The 24,881-nt window shown below is 34.9% G+C and overlaps 1 protein-coding gene across 1 annotated transcript; it reads left to right on the plus strand.

The window, feature by feature from the left end:
- The first annotated feature begins 12 nt into the window (after window positions 1-12).
- Window positions 13-24,533, plus strand: LOC136035690 (autophagy-related protein 101-like). Its single transcript, XM_065717623.1, has 5 exons — window positions 13-83; window positions 9,134-9,295; window positions 13,429-13,642; window positions 15,786-15,952; window positions 20,527-24,533. Exons 1-5 carry the CDS (start codon window positions 54-56, stop codon window positions 20,608-20,610), a joined length of 657 nt encoding a protein of 218 aa, XP_065573695.1. The 5' UTR covers window positions 13-53; the 3' UTR covers window positions 20,611-24,533.
- The last annotated feature ends 348 nt before the right edge of the window (window positions 24,534-24,881 follow it).

Genomic DNA, 24,881 nt, shown 5'->3' on the forward strand with positions numbered 1-24,881 from the left:
TAAAGCTCCCTTCTTGTTTGAAGTAGAAGAAGAAATGGATCTTTTGTTGTAAAATGAATGCTAGAAGACAAACATTTGAATTGGTAAAAACACTGATTATTATGCTGAGGTTTTCATTTCGTTTCTTCTGGTGTAAAAATCTTTGATCAAGGCTACTTATTGGATAAGGAACCAAGAGCAATTTGTACATAACCTAAGCATATTTAGCCTAGGTTATTTTACACCTCGTAGCCTAATTCCAGGCTACGAATTACCTTAGGCGAAATTACATTTTGAGGTCTTAAAGGGTAAATTATCACCTTACAACACAATTTAGCTAGGATGGAAGTGAATAGCCTGTATCTATTATTACTATTAACAACTCACTACAGTACCAAGCCACCTGAGGTGAACACAGCTATGCACACTCCTCCATCCCAATCTCTTCAAAGCCTGCCTCTTTACATCCTCCCACCCTAGAAGAGGAAAAAAGAGGATTGTTTTCAATTTAGCCCCAAAAGGTTTGCCTAAAAGGACATAGCCCTAGAAAGCAGGATTGAACTACATTTTCACAGCCTACTGTTTGAAATGCAGTCAGTGAGCCAGGTACCAGAACAATCCAAAGGCAGTTTCTCTGGAAAATATCTAGTAAATCTTCATCTGCCTTTTGGAGCACCCTTGCTTCAGAGCTGTATTTGACCTTTTTCATCTCTGTACCTTCCAATATTCTAATCTTGGTTTACAAACTTGTTTTCCTATTCTTCCAAACTATTTTAATTACCTTAAATCACAGCTTAGAGTGAAATAAGGACTTTTGATCCTGTTGAATCACTCCTTGTGATGACAGTTACATATGTGGTTGATTAGATTCTGGTGCATCCCTGTCAAATCTCCATGGTTTGTCACTCCACTCAGCATCCAGACAGCATTTGAATACATCTGTTGATTCAGCAGAAACAGTGTTCTCCTTGAGGTTGTCCAGAGGTTCACAATCAAGTTTGAGAAGAAGCTGCATCTTGCTCCAGTCCTTACATGAAGTGTGTGGATTTGTTTTGGGTCTCCTCATGTTATGTGGGAGGGGTCAGTCTCCAGGAGCTCATTTTCTTGATTGGTAGAGAGGAGTTTATGTGCCTGGATCAAATCCCCATTTTTCTGCCTGTAGACTAAAGAGTTGAGGTTGAGTACCCTCAGCTGTTCACTGTAGGGCATGTTTTCCATACCGGCAATCAGCTTAGTGGCCCTTTATTGAATTTGCTCAAGCAGTACCTTGTCCTTTTTGAATTGAGGGGTGGCCAGGATGGTCCCCACCTCCAATCACAGTCTTACCAAACCTTTGTAGAGCTTGGTGATTACATTTCTACTTCTGCTGGTAATGCTGTGTTTAATGATGCCTAGGGCTCTGCTAGCATTGGCTGAGATCTTCTGTGAGTGGGAGCTGAATTTCAACTGGGAGTCTACAATAACTCCAAGGTCTCTCTCCTCCTGAACATGCTCCAGTATATGGTGACTCCCAGGGGTTTGGGTCATTAGGTATTGTTGCTGTGGGTTATTGTGTCCAAAGTGTATGACCTTGCATTTTTCTGCATTGAATTCCAGCAACCATCTTTTGACCCTGGAGCACATGTGGTTGAGATCAGTCTGGAGGGATTGGCGGGCAGAAGGGGTATTGGCACAACCTATGAGTTTTGAATCATCTGCATTGAGAGTGGTTTTGTTACTGGTGATAAGGGCTAGCTCATTTATGTATATATTGAACAGGGTAGGGCCCAGGACATTGCCCTGGGGGACCCCACTGGTGACTTTGACTTCATCAGAGAGTGCATGACTGTTTGTCCAGTGGTCACTTTCACTTGCTATGTTCTGTCCCTCAGAAAATCCTCAATCCAACTGTTCATTTTTGGACTAAAAGCCAGGGTGCATAGCCTGTGAATGAGGTAGTGGTGACAAACTTTGTTGAAAGCTTTGGCTAGATCCAGCAGGATTATATCCACTGGTACTCCTTTTAGGATAAGATAAGGTTTATTTTTAAAAGACTATCACAAGCTCTATTGAGTAAGACTCAAGAAAGTTTATATCCACTGATCTCTTAGAACAAAAACAATGCTGGCTGCTGCTGATGAGTGAGTTAGCCTCAAGATGGTTAATGAGTTGTTTGTGGACAATTCTCTCCATGACCTTGCATGCCACACAGGTAAGGCTGATTGGTCTATAGTTTGCTGCTGAAGTTTTGCTACCCTTCATGTGAATTGGGATGACTATTGCCTTCTTCCAGTCCCTTGGAAGCTAAATTTTACCAGAGGCACTGAAATAGCAGGGCTTAGTTCCTACAGCAGTCATGGACTCAGACCATCATGTCCAGTCAATTTGTTGGCATCAAGCTCCTTTAGCTGTTGATTACTTCTTCAAGTGTGATCAGTAAGTGTAACACTGGGAAGGGAGTGTGAGCCTGTTCTGCTGGTGAGAGGGTTGATTAGCAATCATCCTTAGAAAACACTGAGGTGAACTGCTGATTCAGAAGGTTAGCTTTTTTGGAGGCTCAGGAAGAGACTGAGCTGTTATTCTCCAGGTCTGGTACTGAGTGTCTACCTGGTTTACGCAGGGAGATATGTTTCCAGAATAACTTAGGGTTTTCCTTGACATTTTTGGCCAGATGTTCTTCATAGTTTACAGTGAGTTTCCATGTTTCCTTTCTGAGGAGATTCCTGGCAATTTTGTACTTCTCATATACTGTTGTTGTTTTTTGTCTCACAAACGTCTCCCAAAGTTTTTTCTTCCTATTGCATAGTTTCTTGATTTTTGGGGTGAGGAAAGGTAGAGTTTTTGGTTTCTTTTTCCATGTCATGCTGGTATGTTTGGCTTGGCTGTCTAGTAGGGTATTTTTTAGGATTAGCTGTGAAGCTTCCACATCATCTGAGATCAGAGTTTCCAGATTGGCATCTATCAGCTCTTCCACCATCATCTTGTAATTAGTAAAAACACCATGTTAATTGTGTTCTTGTTAATTATGAAAAAACACCATAAGCCTTGTCTATTATATTTTTAACATCTTCACTGCTCCCATCATATTTACTAATAATACTACCAAATTAAATGAAGCTACCTACCTGATTAATCTTTTTGTTACCAAATATCACCTTTTCATTGTCACTTAATCCTGGGGCTAGTGACTTAGTATTCTTAACATTATTTTCAAACCTATTCTAGCACTCTGAAAGTTCATTCATTTTGCTCACACTTTCATCTAATATGCTTAAATCATCAGCATAACCTAAGTCCAGGAGAGTTTTTCCTCACCATTTGATTTTGTGGTCTCCCATTGTCATCTATGTACCTTTGAATATTTTAATGTTGGATTGCAGACATCTTTCTATTCAAAACTTTTTAATTGTGAAAAAAACACCCTGAGCCTTGGCTATTCTACTTTTAACATCTTCACTGCTCCCACCATCCTCACTAATAATACTACCAAGGTAAGTGAAGCTGCCCACCTGATCAATCTTTTTGTTACCCAACATAACCTTTTCATCTCCACTAACTCCTAGTCATAATGACTTATTCTTCTTAACATTAATTTTCAAACCTATTCTAGCACCCTGAAATCACTTGATGTGATTTCAGGGTAGCCTGTAATAGACTATAGCTCTTGGTGCTTTTTTTATGCTCTTTCACAATTCAGTAATTGTGTCTAGAGGAAATTACATTTTGGATCCTTAAACTTTTTAAAAAGCTCAAAACTGCCCATAGTTATGAAAAGATTAAATACATGTTCTTAAATAAACTATTTGGTGCCAAAAAAATTGCCCATTATCGATAGTTCAACAGTGGTAATTATTTTGCATAAATCCTAGGTTATATCCAGGCATTAAGAGGGGAACTGTATCAAAACATATAATATATATTATATATACATAATATATATTAAATATATAAATATATATATATATATTATATATATAAATATATATATATATTATATATATAAATATATATATATTAGGTCTACTTTTGCAGTATTAGCAGAGTTTTTAACTAGTTTTCTTATTCATTTAAATTGTCAAAGGTGTTTTCTATAGGGTGTTGGCTTGTGAGATGTTTCAAACAGGCTAAATTGGATACTTAGGTCTACTTTTGCAGTATTAGCAGAGTCTCTAATAAGTTTTCTTCTTCATTTAAATTCTCAAAGGTGTTTTCTATTGGGTGTTGGCTTGTGAGATGTTTCAAACAGGCTAAATTGGCTACTTACGTCTACTTTTGCAGTATCAGCAGAATTTCTAATAAGTTTTCTTATTCATTTAAATTATCAAAGGTGTTTTTTTATAAGGTGTTGGCTTGTGAGATGTTTCAGACAGGCTAAATTGGCTACTTAGGTCTACTTTTGTAGTACCAACAGAATTTCTAATTCTGCACATACACTTCAAGTAAGAAAAATACTTATCTCTATAGTCAGAATTGCATCCTGAATCCAAAGTTATTGTGCATTTGCATCAGAAAGGAAATTAATATTCACCATATACAGACCTAGCCTATACCAATTCAGGGTATATATTTGCACGTTAGTGAGTATATGTGTATGTATGTGTATATGTGTGTATGTGTATATGTATGTGTGTATGTATATGTATGTGTATATATATATATATATATATATATGTATATATGTAAGCCCTATAGATAGGTAGAGTAGCTCCATAGGAGGCTTAGGCCAAGTAGGACCTTGTCCCAGTGGGGCCCATAATAGAAACTGGGAAACCCTCCCCTGGGGGTCATAATTTCAGGTGGAGGAGGAAGAAGGCCCCTCAAATGTACACTCAGCAGGGCCAACTGCCGTGTTCACGCGTCAGATGAGTTACAAACCTTCTCCCAGTAATGGGTTAAATTGCATGGTGAAGCAGAACACCATTGTGGGAGGATCCTCTATAGGAGGACAACTGCAGCAGGGCGTAAGATCCAGATTTATGGACAACGGCCTCTGTAAAGGGCTGCCTCGACCCTTTTGGGGTACCTGCAAGACTGGGAAACTTGCGGTCAATTTTTCCCACTTGAGGAGTGGCACCCCTCGAGGAAATTATAGCCTAGTAAACAACACAGCACTCGTACGGGATTCTGATTATTGGATAATTTTCTGGGCTTGGTTTGTTTTGATGGGCGTTTTCGGGCTGAAAAACCTCTTCCTAGCTAATTTATCTACTATGGGCTGCCTCCCCATAGTAGCATAATATTTGTAGGCATGAATATATAATGAGTCGGAGGTAATAGGCTTGGGACTGTCTGTGCAGGATTTCGACTCTTGTTGATAGAAGAGCATCGCCAAGTGCTGAAAACCATGTTGTGACCAAGATGGGCCCAGGATTGCACAAAGCCTCCAACTTACTGGAGGTCCCAGGGACTTCTTGCTGTCCGGTTCTAAGCCGGCTTAAGCGCTTCGGTATAGACTTGAGAAGATATGTTGGTCCCCATCCTGCACTGGTATCTGGGATCACTGCTTTTCTTGAGGCCAAAATAATTTCAAAGATTTAAAGAACATGAAAATTGGAACTTGGAATGTTACGACGTTAAAAAATGACTATCGCATCGACATTTTGACTGACGAATTCAGACGGTTTGAACTGGATTTATTAGGAGTTTCAGAAACTCATATCCCAGGGGTAGGAAGCATGAAATTAGGTGACATAGAATTTGTTTACTCAGGAAGGAAGGATGGGGTACATAGACAGGGAGTAGGGCTCATGATGAATAAGGAAGCTGCTAAGTCTTGTTTAGGCTGGGAAGGTATTAATAATAGAATACTAATTGCTCATTTTATGACTAAAAAGTTTAGGGTATCAGTTATAGTAGTATATGCCCCCATTGAACCAACTGATGGAGATACTAGTGACTCAGATGAATTTTACTTACAGTTACAGGAGCAAATAGACAGGGTACCAGGTAGAAATATGGTGTTTTTGCTAGGAGATTTTAATGCCCAGGTTGGTAGAAATAGGGATAGATGGTATCCTAGCCTAGGTAACTTTGGTGTAGGAAAAGAAAACAGTAATGGCTATAGGCTTTTGCAATTTTGTAGGTATAACAACCTAGTTATAACCAATACGGTGTTTGGTCACAAAATGGCCCATAAGTTGACATGGTATTCACGTGATGGTAAGACAGCAAACCTTATTGATTATGTTATTGTAAACAGAAGACTAGCAGGATCAATACAAGATACTAGGGTGTATAGGAGTGCTGTTATTGATGTTAAAAGTAAAGATCACCATCTAGTAGTGTCTAAGGTTAATTTAAAGCTGAAATTTCGGAAGAGTAACTCCCTCCCGGGAAGTTATGATGTTGGTAGACTTCAGGATGAAAATTTGAGAAAAAAATTCCAGGAACAGTTGAGTACTAAACTTGAGGGTTTAAAATTTGACAATGTGGAAGATGGATGGAATAATTTCAGAAAAACAATTTGTGAAGTTGCTGATGGTGTCCTAGGGAAGAGTGCTAAGACAGCAACTAGGAATATTAGTGAAAAAGCTTTAGGTTTAATAGAGAGTATAAGGGGTTTGTATAAGAATTATCTGAGCGATAGGTCGTATGAAAACAAAAGGAATGTAAAGAAAGTGGAGAAAGCATTAAAATATGAACTAAGGAGATGTGAAATGGAGGCGATGGATAAAATTGCTGAGGATCTGGAAGATGCGGCTAGACGGCATAATAGTAAAATATTATACTGGCATGTTAATAAATTGAAAGGGAGTAGCCGATCCGGACTAGTCCCAGTTAAAGATAGAAATGGGGTCACAATTAGTGATAAGGAAAAAGTTAAAGAAAGATGGGTGGAACATTTTGAGAATGTGCTAAACCGAGATACAGTTGCAGGAAAAGATATAGATGAAAATGAAAAAGTTTGTGATACCTTGGATGTGAAGGAAGATTTGTTTAGTGAGGAAGAATTAGCGACAGTACTAGAAGGATTAAAAAATAATAAGGCCCTAGGTGCTGATAGTATGATTAATGAGTTCCTTAAATATGGTGGCTCTGAGGTTAGGAATAAGCTACTGAAGATTATGAACATGATTTTTGAAAAAGGGGAAGTACCCAATGATTTTAGGAAAACCTTAATTAAACCACTGTATAAGAAAGGTGACAAGAGTGAATGTCGGAATTATCGAGGCATTAGTCTGGTCTCTGTAGGTAGCAAATTACTGAGTAATATGATACTTTTTAGACTGAGACATGCTGTAGATAAAGTTTTAAGGGAAGAACAATGCGGTTTTAGAAAAGGTAGAGGATGTGTCGACCATGTTTTCACTCTTAGGTTAATAATTGAGAAGTCCCTTTGTTGTCAAACACCTTTGGTCCTTAGTTTTATCGATTATGAGCAAGCTTTCGATTCTGTTGATAGAACAGCGTTAACAAAGGTCTTATCGTTATATGGTATTCCAGAAAAATACATTAAAGTGATTTGCGCTATGTACGAGAATAATACTGCTGCGGTTAAGGTAGGAAATGAGGTTAGCAACTGGTTTTGTATTAAATCAGGAGTTAAGCAGGGTTGTGTTCTATCCCCCTTTATATGGATCATTTTGATGGACTTCGTCTTAAGGAGCACAGGAAAGGCAATTGGAGACCATGGAATCAAATGGGGAGGAAGAACGCTCCTGGACTTAGATTATGCTGATGATTTAAGCATATTAGATGAAAGTGTGAGCAAAATGAATGAATTTTTAGAGGTTTTACGAGTTCAGGGTGCTAAAATAGGCTTGAAAATTAATGTTAAGAAGACTAAGTCACTAAGGTTAGGAATAAGTGAAGATGAACAGGTGACCTTAGGTAACGAAAAGATTGATCAGGTTGGGAGCTTCAGTTACCTTGGTAGTATTATTAGTAAAGATGGTGGGAGCAGTGAAGATGTTAAAAGTAGAATAGCTAAAGCTCAGGGTGTTTTTTCACAGTTAAAAAAAGTTTGGAAGAATAGAAAGATAAGCCTACAAACCAAGATTAGAATATTGGAAGCTACAGTGATGACAGTGGTCAAATATGGCTCTGAAGCATGGACACTCCAAAAAGCAGATGAAAATTTACTAGATGTTTTCCAGAGAAATTGCCTACGGATTGTTCTGGGTACCCGGCTGACTGACCGTATTTCAAACAGTAGGTTGTACGAAAAGTGTGGTTCAATCCCGCTTTCTGGGGCTATAATGAAAGAAAGGTTGAGATGGCTAGGCCACGTTCTACGGATGAAGGATGACAGATTACCGAAGATTGTCCTTTTTGGCCAACCGTCTGGGGCTACATGGAAAGCAGGTCGTCCTTGTCTGGGTTGGGAGGATGTCATAAATAAGGATTTAAAGGAAATGGGAACTTCCTGGGAGGGTGTAAAGAGGGAGGCTTTAAGTAGATTAGGTTGGAGGAGGAGCGTGCGTAGCTGTGTTGGCCTCAGGCGGCTTGGTGCTGCAGTGAGTTATTAGTAGTAGTAGTAGTAGTAGTATATAAATACAAATATATATATATATATATATATATATATATATATATATATATATATATATATATATATATATATATATATATATATATAATATATATATATATATATATATATATATATATATATATATATATATATATATATATATATATATATATATATATATATATATATATATATATATATATATATATATATATGTTAGCATATATATATATATATATTAGGAGGGAGAGTGTATCAAAACTTACAGTAGTGTTCTATGGTACTATTATAGTTATGTCCCAGCTGTCTCCCTCCCCTATATCTATTGCATGTTTTTAGCCCAATGCTATGTAGAAAAGCACTGCTTTTGTATTATTTTTGTAGTTGTTTCTCTTAAAAATTTGGTTTGTATCCCTTTCTTGGGTATGTCATTATAAATGAATAATATTGAGGGGGACCTATCCCTCTCTTGGGCATGCACATGGTTATACAGATTGATCCCTAGAGAGGTCCAAATGATCCTCTCAGAGATAAGAGGGAACTCAAAAAAGTTTATTTTATGCAATTATTTTTCTGTTTATGAAGAGAGGTTGCTTGAATTAACATCAGATGGATTAATACAATTTTCTCCTATATGCCTCTTATGAGGCATCCCCAAAATTATAGAAAACAGCCCAAATGTAATAGATGTTCCAATTTTAGACATTAGAAGGCAGACAAGTACCAGAGGCTGTGTCAAGTTTGTTTAGTACTGTTTTACTTCATAGGACCTTAGGAAGATTTCATTACAAAAAAGAAGATTCTTACTCAATTGGCACTATCGGATATGAAGATGTTGACTGTGATTTTATTGATTTCACATATGTAAGTAAACGTTTTTATGTGAAATGATAATTAAAGCAGTTGAAATAATCCACATCTGTTGTATTGATATGTTCTGAAATCACACTGGCTGTAAAGAGTATGCAAAAAACAACAAAGAATAAAAAAGAAAAATTATTAAAGCCTTGATTGACATCATTTACCCTTCCAGCAGCAATTTTCTTGGTGATCATTTTGAAGAGGTGGCTATGATTGGATAGTCTTTGAATATTCTGACAGTTATGATTGGCTTTCCAGTTGAACCTGGCTCTGCTGCTGGTGGGGTGAATGATGTCAATCAAGACAAGACTTCAGACACAAAAACTGAATGAGAGTGATTGTCAACTGGTGAATAAAACAAATAGATAAAGCTGATATTTCAGTAACAATATTGCAAAAGGAAAAATACAATAACAATGAAAAAAACTTAGTTTCTTCACTATGGATTAGTTTTGAGTTGTCCTGGCTGAGTAAATTGGTGTGCTGGATTCAGGATCCTTTGGCTGAGAGGGTAAGGGTTCAAATCCTAGTGTAGCCAATTATAAGGTAAACAGGAAGGGTGTGTGAAAGCACAGGATGATTGGCCCCCAACCCCCCATTGCACTTCCTGGCTGAAGGGCCAAGAAACAGAGATCAGCACTGCCCATAGGGACTGTAAAGTCTAATGCTGTATTATTTACTTTTTTTCTTCACTATTTGTCTTTTTGTTTTGTTAAATGGCTGATAAACACCTTTGTTGGAATTTTTCTTAATTAATTTTCTTTGTTTTATTATATGGGGTATGTTTGTGCTTGTGTATACCAAGTATGAATGAAAGATTCACCCTGCTCAAAGAGACCTGGGACACTGAGATATTAAAATCCAAATTGTTTGAAGTTTCAGACACTCCCCTCAAAACATTCTCCTATCCCACTCTTCCATTATTTTGATTGTGCCAATTAATTTGTATTTGTAATATTATAAAGGTAGCAAAAAGAAGCTTGCTTTGGCCTTAACCCATTCAGAACTATTAAAAATAGTTACATTCAAGGCTTTTTATTTCTCCATAACATAGAAAAAAGGGGTTAATTTAATATAATTGTGTATAGAACTTTAACAGTGGTAGATAATTGCAGTATGTTATGTTTTTGCATAGTGCTGGCACCATTATACTTTTGAAGGATGTTAGGAAGAATTTCATTCTTCTGTTTTGGATGTTAGAAAATGTTTTTTTTTTTTTTTGGAAAAGTAAAGTCGTTGATGATGTCATAATTTTATAGGTTGAATTTACCGTCTTTAGGTTTTTTTATTATTATCATTATTCCATCTCCTCAGCTCTCTTCTCAGTAGCACCAACATCTTTACAAAATTATTCAAAAATTTTTACTTTGCTTATGAACCACCTAAACAAAAAAAAAAACTAAAATAATAAATCTTTGCCTTTTCAATTAATCTCAGTTGCAGCAGTTGAATTTTTGAAAACTTATTATTTTCGTATGTAAAATAATTAAGTTAATTTTTTGAAAAAAAAATTAATTATTTTCATGCTGAAAGACTACACAAATTTTATAATACAGACAGTTGTAAAATATGCTTTTGAATGATTTTTTTTTTATTCTTCCTCAATTGGTAGCATATTCTTTCATTAAAAGAATATGTCTAGTTATATGCAAATTGAACTATTGGACTATTTAAGGAATATGCTTTTAGAATTATTAAAGCCATTGGCTGAGACTACTTTCTTCCATTGCAAGAAAGGTATATCTTGGAAAAATAAATGCTCTGTTTAGTGGAACACTGTATTTGGTTGGCATTGATTCAAATAGAAATTGGTTTCATTGTTGCTGGGGGGTTTTTTTTGGGGGGGGAATGGGAGGTACCTCTTTTTGAACCAGGGAATGCGAAAATTCTATCCTACAGACTATGGAAAACTGATAAGACATGAAGTTCATCTCCAAAAAACCAAAATAACCAAAACTACTTACCATTACTTGGAAAATAAAAAGCTATAATAAATAAATAAAAACGTTAGTTTTATATGTCTCTTCCTTTTTACTTTTGCTTACATTAGACCAAAGATAGTAGACCTGCTTTTGACAGAAGGGGATAATAAGTAATTTCATCCACAATGTTTATGTATTAACTGTTATACAGTACAGGCTGTATTACCTGTTCATACAGCCTGCTAAGTTAACGGCAGGGCGTCTGTCTGGAGGCCTTGCAACATATACATATACGTAAATATGTATATACATATATATGTTGTATATACATACAACATATACATATACAAGGAAAGAATTATCAGCAAAGCTGTCAATTAAAAACAGTAACTTGTCTGTTTTTGCTGTGGGTACTGAATTATAAGGGGAAATTTTTTTTGCTATTGCATTGGTGATTTCTCTTTTCATGATATACGTATATATGTATATACATATATATGTTGTATATACATACAACATATACATATACAAGGAAAGAGTTATCAGCAAAGTTGTCAATTAAAAACAGTAACTTGTCTGTTTTTGCTGTGGGTACTGAGTTATAAGGGGAAATTTTTTTTGCTATTGCATTGGTGATTTCTCTTTTCATGATATATGTATATACATATATATGTTGTATATACATACAACATATACATATACAAGGAAAGAGTTATCAGCAAAGTTGTCAATTAAAAACAGTAACTTGTCTGTTTTTGCTGTGGGTACTGAATTATAAGGGGAATTTTTTTTTGCTATTGCATTGGTGATTTCTCTTTTCATGATATACGTATATATGTATATACATATATATGTTGTATATACATACAACATATACATATACAAGGAAAGAGTTATCAGCAAAGTTGTCAATTAAAAACAGTAACTTGTCTGTTTTTGCTGTGGGTACTGAGTTATAAGGGGAAATTTTTTTTGCTATTGCATTGGTGATTTCTCTTTTCATGATATACGTATATATGTATATACATATATATGTTGTATATACATACAACATATACATATACAAGGAAAGAGTTATCAGCAAAGTTGTCAATTAAAAACAGTAACTTGTCTGTTTTTGCTGTGGATACTGAATTATAAGGGGAAATATATACTAAAGAAAATGATCTGTTTTTCTGGATGCTTGGATTATGCAGTAGTTTTGACAAGATTTTTTGCAGAAACTAAATTTCAGCTGGGGGGCAAACTGATGCTTGGGGGTGGTAAACCAAGATCTGGAGGGGCAGTCGTCCCCCTGTCCCATAGAAAATTACGCCTCTGCTTGGTAGTATTACTAGTAAAAATGGGGGGAGCAGTGAAGATGTTAAAAGTAGAATAGCCAATGATGTGTTTTCACAGTTAAAAAAAAAAATGGGAGAAAAGGAAGATAGTCTGCAAACCAAGATTAGAATATTGGAAGCTACAGTGATGACAGTAATCAAATATGGCTCTGAAGCATGGGTGCTCTGAAAAGTGGATGAAGATTTGCTAGATGTTTTCCAGAGAATTTGTCTGGGTACCTGGCTGACTGACCATATCTAAAACATTAGGATGTGCAAAAAGTGGCGTTCAATCCAGCTTTCTAGGGCTACAGTGAGAGGAAGGTTTAAATGGCTACGGTGTGTAGGATGAGGGAGATTACCAAAGATTGTCCTTTTCAGCCAACCATTTAGGGCTAAACAGAAAGTAGGTCATCCATGGTTGGAGTGGGAAAGAGTCATAAAGAAAGATTTAAGGTTATTATGAGCCTGTGAGGGAGTAAAGAGGGAGGGTTTGAATAGATCGGGATGGAGGAGAAGTGTGCGTAGCTGTGTTGGCCTTGGTGGCTTCATCCAGTTGTGAGTTGTTAGTAGTAGTAGTAGTAATTTATATGAAACTAAAGTTCACATCAGAGAAGAAAAACACCTGACGGCATCTAGAGTCACCCTGAATGTAATATTATTATAATTTTAAGTGTCTTTTTTTTATTTTTTTCACTTTAGAAGTAATTTGGCTCAAATCATTTTTATTGATTAAATTATCTAACAATTTGAATGTTCTGAAGCTGTATTTTACTTTGTATGAGCTGCAGTGTAAATCTTTATAATATTAAACTAATTTAGCTGTTAGATTGTTGTGAAGCGTTTTTTCTTTTATCTTTATTATTATGTCTGCTTCTTTTTTTCTTCACTTTAGGTAAGGTGCAGCTCGCCGGAACTTAATGATGTGGTGCAGCGTCATGTCACATCTTTTACTGATACTTTGCAAAATTTAGATGGTCAAAGAATGGGTCACATCTCTTTAACCTTTTTTCAGACCAGAAAGGCTCGGTGGCCATTTCCAAGAGAAAGCACTCCTTGGGAGGTGTGGACAGTACAAGTTGAAGCTGTGTCCCTTCAAACTGAACATGGTAAGCTGTTTTTTATCTTTGTGTCTCCTTTTATATATTTCTGCTTCAGTCTTTTCGCAAATTTTGGTCTTTGTATTATATTCATGTTAGTAGTGTTTCCTTTACTATGAATAAAACCCATCAATAAATAAGGGTTGGAGAGATTATTGGCCCATTCAGTCACAGATTGAAAATGCTTGCATGGCACTGGTTCAAACTGGTGTACTTGCATGGAGGTGTTGTAGGGGTTACTTTGGTCCTCTAATCATACGAACTGAAATCCTTGCATAAAGTTGTGCTCATGTCTGACAAAAAATGTTTCTTCTTATGATGTTGGAATCTTGAAAATCTCCTTGGCGAAATATTTTAGAGACAATTAATAGGTCAAGAAGGTCAGATTACCTGGTGATCTAGATATATCTGGCTTTAAAAAGGTTTTAGGTACCTTCTGCAAGAATCTCCTGACTGCCCCTTGCCCCCTTCCTACCTCTTCTCGTTCAATGCCTTACCTGTAAGCATTTATTTTCATCTTTGGATCTTTAGCGTTAAAGCATTTGCTTGACTTCACTACATTGATTATTCCTTAAAAATAAAGATTAGTCTTAAAAAAAAATTAGAACAAACGATTTTGCATTCAGACAGTAAAAATATTTTTTTAGAAACAGCCTTTGGAAAGTATTTATCATTAGAACATGTGTTTAAAAATAAGCTCTGTGTTTTGACGCTTAAAAAGCGTAATATAGTTTTATACTTGATTCCACTAATTTTTGATTCTAAAATTTGGTTTAAATTTGATTTTTCAACAAAATGTTGCTTAGAAAAAGTTAGTAATGCTTGTATAATATCAGAAAATCACGTGCTTCGTTAAAAATGTATAAATAAATTAATTGTTGATTCCAAAATTCAATCTAAATTTGATTTCTTGGCAAAATTTAACTTGTGAAAAGTTAATAATATGTCTATTATTTCTGTTATGCATTAATATTTCTATTAATAATATTTCTAAATTTCTATTATTTTAGTCATGGGCTTCATGAAAAATGGATAAATAAACTTACTGTTGATTCCAAAATTTTCTTTTAAATTTGATTTTTCAACAAAATTTGACCTTGAAAAAGTTGATTCTTTTTCAAGAAAGTGCTTCGTGAAAAATGGATAAATGAAATAAGTGTTGATTCCAGAAGTTGATGTAAGTTTGATTTCTCAACAAAATTTGTCTTAGAAAAAGCTAACGATGTTTGTGTTATTTCAGAGAGTGTTGAATTCCAAAATTCGATTAAATTTGGTTTTGCAATGAAATTCGACTTGGGAAAAGTTGATAATTCTTCATTATTTCAGTCACTTGATCCATGAAAAATGAATGGGTCAACTTTTTTGTTTTAGAACTCATATTAAATCTGGCTTCAAGGGTCATTTTATTTGTGAAAAATTGGTAGATGAAGTAACTGCTTGTTCCAAAAGTCAGCTCAAAATTGACTAGATGAAGTCATATTTGGTAGATGAAGTAATTGCTTGTTCCAAAAGTCAGCTCAAATTTGACCAGATGAAGTCAAATTTAGTAGATGAAGTTATTGCTTGTTCCAAAAGTCAGCTCAAATTTGACTAGATGAAGTCATATTTGGTTGATGAAGTAATTGCTTGTTCGAAAAGTCAGCTCAAATATGACTAGATAAAGTCAAATATGGTAGATGAAGTAATTGCTTGTTCGAAAAGTCAGCTCAAATTTGACTAGATGAAGTCATATTTGGTTGATGAAGTAATTGCTTGTTCCAAAAGTCAGCTCAAATTTGACTAGATAAAGTCAAATATGGTAGATGAAGTAATTGCTTGTTCCAAAAGTCAGCTCAAATTTGACTAGATGAAGTCATATTTGGTTGATGAATTAATTGCTTGTTCGAAAAGTCAGATCAAATTTGACTATATGAAGTCAAATTTGGTAGATGAAGTAATTGCTTGTTCCAAAAGTTAGCTCAAATTTGACTTCGGCAAAATTTAGCTTGTGGAAATTAAATTCTGTTTCTGTTTTGTTAGAGAGGCAGGTACTTCGTGAAGAACTGGAGGATGAACTAATTGCTGATTCCAAAAGTTGAATCAAGTTTGACATTTCAGTTAAATTCAGCGTAGAAAAAGCAAATTCTATTCCTATTTTTTTTCTTTTTTTCAGAGAGACAAGTGCTTCGCGAAAAACTGGTAGATGAACTGACTGAGAAGGTATTTTTAGTAGCAGCAGCTATGAACCGACCTGATTTTGTTCCCAAGATGCCGAGTCAGTCCGAGTTGGATTATGTATTTGATACAAGCTTTAGTGACGTTCAACCATATCTCTTTGAGGTAGGGTACTAAGCCACATTTGTACATTGGAGGGATAGTGGATGTTATTAATGACCTTATTTTACTAAATGTAAGACGACAAGAGAGAAATGCTTTATTCTTTTACGTGGGTTTGGTGGGACTTCTAACACAACCCTTTTACACGCTCTCGAGGAGCTCTAAGTTTCCTTATATCTTTCCTTTTTATACCCTCTCACTCATTCGAGGACGACATACTTATCGTTTGGCCCTAGATTGTTGGTCGACTGGGAATGATCTTTGGCAATCGGTCATCCTTCTGGCAACCTGTCATCAACCCATGACGACAATAGAGTTTTACTACAACCCAGTAGAGCTAAAACAACTGTAGAGCCTTGGTTGTTTTACAAGGGATCGGACTAGGTAAATTCAAAATAAGCTAAATTACTATGGAGTAGGTAGGTTCTTATGATTTAGAATCTCCTGCATGGGCTATTGAATAGTTGGGGTTGTGTTAATATAAAGAATATAGGCGGTTCCAAAAAAAATATAATGAATATACTTATTATTGCCCTTTAAAAAAAAAATAAGTTTTTTTTTCTCTACAGCTCGAATTTTAGCGTTTGGTTTAGTCTTACTTGGCTAATTCAGTGATGGATTCGCTCTGCCAGACTTTGGGCTGATATTTAAATCCTATCTTACAAAAAAAAAATAGTGAAAATATTTAGTAGTCGTAAAAAAATTAGTTATTTTTCTCTACAGCCCGAATTTTAGTGTTTGGTCATACTTGGCTAATTCAGTGATTGATTTGCTCTTCCGGACTTAAGGCTGATATTTAAATCCTTTTTAAAAAAGAATAAAAATAAATAGTAAAGAAATTTAGTGGTCGTAACAAAATTGGTTCTTTTCTCTATATCCCGAATTTTAGCGTTTGGTTTGGTCATACTTAGCTAATTCAGGGATTGATTTGCTCTGCCGGACTTAAGGCTGATATTTAAATCCTTTTTAAAAAAGAATAAAAATAAACAGTAAAGAAATTTACTGGTCGTAACAAAATTAGTTCTTTTCTCTACATCCCGAATTTTAGCGTTTGGTTTGGTCTTATTTGGCTGATTCAGTGATTGATTTGCTCTGCCCGATTTCGGGCTGATATTTAAATCCTACTATATATAAAGAAAAAAAATTTAGTAGTCGTAAAAAAATTAGATCTTTTCTCTACAGCCCGAATAAAAAGCGTTTGGTATTACTTGGCTAACTCACTGATTTAATTGCTCTGCCAGGCTTTGAGCTGATATTCAAATCCTTTCTAAAAAAAAAAAAATTTGTAGTCGTAAAAAAATTAGTTCTTTTCTCTTCAGTCCGAATTTTAGCGTTTGGTTTGGTCTTATTTGGCTGATTCAGTGATTGATTTGCTCTGCACGACTTCGGGTTGATATTTAAATCCTACTATATATAAAGAAAAAAAATTTAGTAGTAAAAAATTAGATCTTTTCTCTACATTCCGAATTTTAGCGTTTGGTTTGGTCATACTTGGCTAATTAAGTGATTGATTTGCTCTGCCAGACTTAGGGCTGATATTTAAATCCTTTTTAAAAAAGAATAAAAATAAATAGTAAAGAAATTTAGTGGTCGTAACAAAATTAGTTCTTTTTCTCTACAGCCCAAATTTTAGCGTTTGGTTTGGTCATACTTGGCTAATTCAGTGATTGATTTGCTCTGCCAGACTTAGGGCTGATATTTATATCCTTTTTAAAAAAGAATAAAAATACATTAAGAAATTTAGTGGTCCATAACAAAATTAGTTCTTTTTCTCTAAAGCCCGAATTTTAGCGTTTGGTTTGGTCATACTTGACTAATTCTGTGATTGATTTGCTCTGCCGGACTTAAGGCTGATATTTAAATCCTTTTAAAAAAAGAATAAAAATAAATAGTAAAGAAATTTAGTGGTCGTAACAAAATTAGTTCTTTTCTCTACATCCCGAATTTTAGTGTTTGGTTTGGTCATACTTGGCTAATTAAGTGATTGATTTGCTCTGCCGGACTTAAGGCTGATATTTAAATGCTTTTTAAAAAAGAATAAAAATAAATAGTAAAGAAATTTAGTGGTCGTAACAAAATTAGTTCTTTTCTCTACATCCCGAATTTTAGCGTTTGGTTTGGTCATATTTGGCTGATTCAGTGATTGATTTGCTCTGCCCGACTTCGGGCTGATATTTAAATCCTACTATATATAAAGAAAAAAAATTTAGTAGTCGTAAAAAAATTAGATCTTTTCTCTACATCCCGAATTTTATCGTTTGGTTTGACCATACTTGGCTAATTCAGTGATTGATTTGCTCTGCCGGACTAAAGGATGATATTTAAATCCTTTTTAAAAAAGAATAAAAATAAATAGTAAAGAAATTTAGTGGTCGTAACAAAATTAGTCCTTTTCTCTACATCCCGAATTTTAGCGTTTGGTTTGGTCTTATTTGGCTGATTCAGTGATTGATTTGCTCTGCCCGACTTCGGGCTGATATTTAAATCCTACTATGTATAAAGAAAAAAAAATTAGTAGTCGTAAAAAAATTAGATCTTTTCTCTACATCCCGAATTTTAGCGTTTGGTTTGGTCATACTAGGCTAATTCAGTGATTGATTTGCTCTGCCGGACTAAAGGCTGATATTTAAATCCTTTTTAAAAAAGAATAAAAATAAGTAGGAAAGAAATTTAGTGGTCGTAACAAAATTAGTTCTTTTCTCTACATCCCGAATTTTAGCGTTTGGTTTGGTCTTATTTGGCTGATTCAGTGATTGATTTTCTCTGCCGGACTTAAGGCTGATATTTAAATCCTTTTTAAAAAAGAATAAAAAAAATAGTAAAGAAATTTAGTGGTCGTAACAAAATTAGTTCTTTTCTCTACATCCCGAATTTTAGCGTTTAGTTTGGTCTTATTTGGCTGATTCAATGATTGATTTGCTCTGCCCGACTTCGGGCTGATATTTAAATCCTACTATATATAAAGAAAAAAAATTTAGTAGTAAAAAATTAGATATTTTCTCTACATCCCGAATTTTAGCGTTTGGTTTGATCATACTTGGCTAATTAAGTGATTGATTTGCTCTGCCGGACTTAAGGCTGATATTTAAATCCTTTTTAAAAAAGAATAAAAATAAATAGTAAAGAAATTTAGTGGTCGTAACAAAATTAGTTCTTTTCTCTACATCCCGAATTTTAGCGTTTGGTTTGGTCATACTTGGCTAATTCAGTGATTGATTTGCTCTTCCGGACTTAAGGCTGATATTTAAATCCTTTTTAAAAAAGAATAAAAATAAATAGTAAAGAAATTTAGTGGCCGTAACAAAATTAGTTCTTTTCTCTACATCCCGAATTTTGGCGTTTTGGTTTGGTCATACTTGGCTAATTCAGGGATTGATTTGCTCTGCCGGACTTACGGCTGATATTTAAATCCTTTTTAAAAAAGAATAAAAATAAATAGTAAAGAAATTTAGTGGTCGTAACAAAATTAGTTCTTTTCTCTACATCCCGAATTTTAGCGTTTGGTTTGGTCTTATTTGGCTGATTCAGTGATTGATTTGCTCTGCCCGACTTCGGGCTGATATTTAAATCCTACTATATATAAAGAAAAAAAATTTAGTAGTCGTAAAAAAATTAGTTCTTTTTTCTTCAGCCCGAATTTTAGCATTTGGTTTGGTCTTATTTGGCTGATTCAGTGATTTATTTGCTCTGCCAGACTTGGGGCTGATATTTAAATCCTTTCAAAAAAAAAAAAGTAAAAACATTCAGTAGTCGTAAAAAATTATTCTTTTCTCTACAGCCCGAATTTTAGCACTTAGTTTGGTCTTGCTTGGCTAATTCAGTGGTGATTGATTTTCACTGCCAGACTTTGGGCTAATATTTAAATTTTTTCTAAAAAGAAAAAATAGTAAAAAATTCAGTAGTCGTAAAAAAATTATTTCTTTTCTCTATAGCTCGAATTTTAGCGTTGGGTTTTGTCTTACTTGGCTATTTCAGTGATTGATTTGCCCTGCCAGGCTTTGGGCTGATATTTAAATCTTTTCTATAAAAAAAATAGTAAAAAAATTTTTTATACATGTTATACATAAATGTTAATATATGATATGTTAATATATGTTAACATAATATGTTATACATATTAACTCCTTATGCAAATCACATAAACCCTCCATGCCCCAAATACAAGCAGAAAACCTCAATGTGAAGTTTAATTTCAATTCTCTTATGCTGCCTCATATATAAACCTCACACGACTCGTCTTACTTGCAAAGAAAAACGCAATAGGAAGTTTGCAGTCCCTTTTGAGTCCCCATAGAATGCACACAATAACATGTAAAAGCGATAACATGTCAATGTCGATTGCGACTCGATGTTGAGTCGAGGAAGAAATATAAATAAAATACCACCAGTGACGTTTTCAGTGGCAGTTTTAGTCATTGCCACTTTAGTCATTTTATTATTAAATTAGTCATTTTATCATTGCCATATAGAAGTATTTCTCCTTATTTATTTTTCATACCAATTTTTCTTTTTTTTATTCTGATTTATTCTATTTTCTTCTTATATTACTAACATTTATCTTATTTTCTTCCTTTCAGATCTCTCATGAGACCGTGGGGTCTAAAAATGTATCCGTAAGCAGCACCGTTCGTAAGCTTCTGAAGGATACACTATCTATTTAACTATCATTGAATCATGAACCAGCTAGAAGATGTTTTTTCCTTAGTTCTACTGACCTCGAATTTAGATTGATTTTAGGGTTTTGGTTAATTTATTAGGCTAGGAATATCTAATTAGTATTGCTAATTAGTGTTATATATTTACTAATTAGAAATATCTGATTAGTAAATTAGACCATGGTTGGCTAGTATGTAAGAGTTCTTTAAGTATGAGCGCCAACAGGGGCTGCCGAGAGGATAATATCCCCTGAGCTCATGCCTTTGATTAGTCCTACTTTCAGTCCTACTTTAAAAGTTTTAAGAGTTTAAAGTAAATGTTTACTTCTTGTAAGGAAAATGTTGTGGTTTCTATTCACAGAAATAAGGGGGAGGATGGTCAATTTTGTGTTTTATTCAATTTTTTCAAGAAAATACAAAAAAGCCATTTTAAAAGAAAATATTTAAGCAAAATATTGGTTTTTCAGAGCTTTTCAGAACCTTGGGGGTAGGAGCAATTGAAGTCACTAAAAACGGGCCTGATTATCGTATTTTATCCTTAGTTATTCACGGACTCTCATTAGCCTGAATGTGAAACAAGTCTTATTAAATTATCTTACATGTAATTTATACTCCTTAGGCTTATTATTTTAATAATTAATTTATTCCTAAATAATAATAGATGTATTCTTTAGTAAAAGAATATAATTGTTGGCCTAGATGGCCAGCCGTCTAGGGCAAAACAAAAAGCAGGTCGTCCTCAAATGGGGGGGGGGGGGGGGTCGCAAGGAAAGTTTTAAGAGAAATGGGTACTTACTGAGAGGATGTAAAGACGGAGGTTTCCGATAGTTTTGGATGGAGATTACGCTCTTAGGACTATAATGAAAGAATGGTTGAGATGGCTCGGCCACCTTCTGCAGATGAAGGATGACAGATTGCCGAAGATTGTCCTTTTCGGTCAACCTTCTATGGCTAAACGCAAAGCAGGTCGTCCTCATTAGGGATGGAAGAGTCTCATAAATAAAGATTTAAAGGAAATGGGAACTTCTTGGGAGGGTGTAAAGAGGAAGGGTTTGAATAGATTGGGTTGGAGGAGGAGCATGCGTAGCTATATTGGCCTCAGGCGGCTTGGTGTTGTGGTGAGTTATTATTAGTAGATTCTCTAATCCTTTATCTCATGGATCCTAATCCTTTTTACGCCATCATAGCCCTGGTGGATCCTTATCTATTTTACGGATCCTATATCCTTTGATCCGTTATCTTATGGACCCTCATCCTGCATACGCCATCATGGTTCTGGTGGATCTTTATCCTTATTCATCTTATGGATCCTATATCCTTTGATCCTTTATCTTATGGATCCTTATCCTTTATACGCCATCATGGCTCTGGTGGATCTTTATCCTTATCTATCCTATGGATCCTATATCCTTTGATCCTTTATCTTATGGATCCTATATCCTTTTATCTTATGGATCCTTATCCTTTATACGCCATCATGGCTTTGGTGGATCTTTATCCTTATCCATAATATAGATTAACTAAAATTAATATGGACAGAGTTAAAGGAAATGAGAACTTCATGGGAAAGGGTAAAGAGTGAAGCGTTGAATTGGTTAAGGCAGAGGACGGGTGTGTGTAGCTTCGCTGTCCTCGGTCGGCTAAGTGCTACAGTATTAGTCATAGCAGCAATAAATAAAATACTTTATAATAATCAATAGCTTTTATTTTAACTATTAATTTTTTATGATAAATTGCCTGTAGTTCCTGACTTCTGTACCAATTTTTATTTTAATTACTGTTATTAAAAACCAGAGAATTTTAGCGCTAAATTAGCTGCCATATTAGCTGGCTATTGCTTCCCCTGGATACCGTTAATGAAATTAATAGTAAATCAAATGCTGTATAATAAATAGTACCTTACATTTAAACTATCTATAGTAAATTGCCCGTAGTTCCTGACTTTTGTACCCCTCTGTTCTTTTTAATAAAAGAGGCAGATTTTAATGTCGAATCGGCACCTGCCGAATTACTATACTTGCTCTGAAGTTATACCCCTCTCCTCAACAGTAATTCGATTTGTTGTATATATTCCTAGCAATGTTAGCTAATAGTTTTAATTTGGACAACAGAAACATAAAATAAGTAGTTCAGCCCCTGCTCCCACCTGATATTTTTAGATGAAGTCCGCTAGAATATTTCATTTTAACCCCCTGCTCAATTGCAACTTCTGAATATGACCCTGGGAATAATTTTCATGTAGTTTGAAGTTTTCATTGTAGTGGGAATAGTTTTCAAGGTCCTGATTAATAAGTTAACGAAATTTTGCTCTGATGATACAATTCATTTTCCTTTCAATTCCATCTTAGAATCCATTTCTGTCTATTCGCGGACGATCTGTTATTCATTTGCCCCAGATGTATGGCTAAAGATCACAATCTTTGGCAATCTGTTATCCGTAATACGTGGCCTGGCCAAGGACGTATCCAGGGGGAGGGGGTCAGGGTTTGTTAATCCCCCCCTCTCCAATTTTTTTCGCTCTGATGCTCCAATCCATTTTCCTTTTAACCCTATCTAAGAATCCATTCGTGGACGATCTGTTTTTCATTTGCCCCAGATGTATGGCTAAAGCTCACAGTCAGTGGCAATCTTTCATCTGTAATATTGTCCTGGCTAAGGCCGTATCCAGAGGGGAGGGGTCAGGGTCTGATAATCCCCCTCCCCAATTTTTTCTGCTCTGATGCTCTAATCCATTTTCCGCTTAGATGCTGCTGCAGACACCAAATAGTTTGATTTCACAAGTTAATATACTTGCAGCTTTTTAAATAAAAATAGAATTATTTTCTGCATTCTAAATATAAATCACTCCTTACCATGGTAATGAGGTCATAAAAAGGGAGGATGGCACTGTGTTGGGTTTCCAGCGTCATTTGCCGCTATTAAAGAAGATAAAGGCCAGGTGCAAGAATTAAAATGATTTTGTAATGATGACTACAATGGCCTTATTATTGATATGAACCTTGGGATTTGTGCATACCTAACTTGCATTTTGTTTACGAAACGCGATATAATCGCAGGCATATTCGAGGTAGCTATTTGCAAATTTCGGATCGATGTCACTAATATTGATAGTATATTGGCCAATGTACTGTAAGCCACCGACTTTCTACTGCAGGCCACTCTACGACTATTTATATACTTTTATTTGTCATGATAAAATTAGGTCCATTTTATGAACCGGTGGGTTAGAGAGGCAGTGTTTGTTGCATGATCTGTATTTGTTAATTTTTTGATTAACGAAATGTTTCCCAAGATTTACAACTCCCCCCCCCCCCCCACTTCTTGAAAGTCAATGGAGGGTTTACCTTCTCTCACCCAAATTGGTATCGCTGGAATAAATAAGCATATATTGATTTGATGGTTTCTGTTTTTGAATATGCAAGTTCTTTCGCCTTGTACTTAACTACGCTTTTTATTTTATAACTTTCAAAAAGAAAGTGCTTTACACTTGAAAGTTTGTTTGAATAATTAGTTCCATAAACGAGTGTCTAGTTTCAATTTAGTCCAACTTATGTATTTTTAGTCAATTTTTTCGCTGTAAATACACAAAAATAATTTTATTCAATTTATTTATCTATTCTAAATAGCTTTGTCTAACACTAACCAATGTAAATAGTTTTCCTAGTCCATAATCGTATGCTTTCTATCTATAATCCTTGGTTATCAATGCCATCTCAAGTAATTCAAGTATGCCCGCGCCATCTATTAATGAATATTGATTATAAGCTTAGTTTAAGTGCTTCTTTTAGAATGGAACAAGTGTTATTAAGTACCGTTGAAGTTATGTTTTTTCTGTTTATAAGCGTAACGTACAAATCAGTTTTAATTAAGTGCATTATAAATGTTTTGCGAAATATTTTTACGGAAATAAAACACGTCTTCTTTCTGAATTATTTTTATTTAAAAGAATATTGATGAATTAGCGGAAAATTAAGGTGTTTTATAGACGAGCTAATCTTGTCAGCTTCCTTTTAAAATTTTCTTGGGTCGCCCTGATCATCAGAATATGAAGAGTTATGCTTGCAGGACTGGAAGTCAAGATTGTAAAATAGAAAAGAAATCAAGAAAACTGTTACAAATATATACGTAGGCTATTGCGAGGACTTCAACCAAATGTAGTATTATTTTATTGGTCTCGTTTAACATCAAGCTCACTGATCAGGATAAGGCCCTTATTTAAGTAGAAGAAAGTAGTGAGGCTCAACCCCACAAAACTTGATTCGACACTGAAAAAAAAC

This window comes from Artemia franciscana, chromosome 14 (genome assembly GCF_032884065.1).
Source record: "Artemia franciscana chromosome 14, ASM3288406v1, whole genome shotgun sequence".
NCBI classification, from domain to species: domain Eukaryota; kingdom Metazoa; phylum Arthropoda; class Branchiopoda; order Anostraca; family Artemiidae; genus Artemia; species Artemia franciscana.

Coding starts and splice junctions, on each gene's coding strand:
- LOC136035690 (XM_065717623.1), top strand. CDS start 54: ATGAATGCTAGAAGACAAACATTTGAATTG. Junction 9,296..13,428: donor ATTTTATTGATTTCACATAT/GTAAGTAAACGT, acceptor TCTTCACTTTAG/GTAAGGTGCAGCTCGCCGGA. Junction 15,953..20,526: donor TTCAACCATATCTCTTTGAG/GTAGGGTACTAA, acceptor TCTTCCTTTCAG/ATCTCTCATGAGACCGTGGG.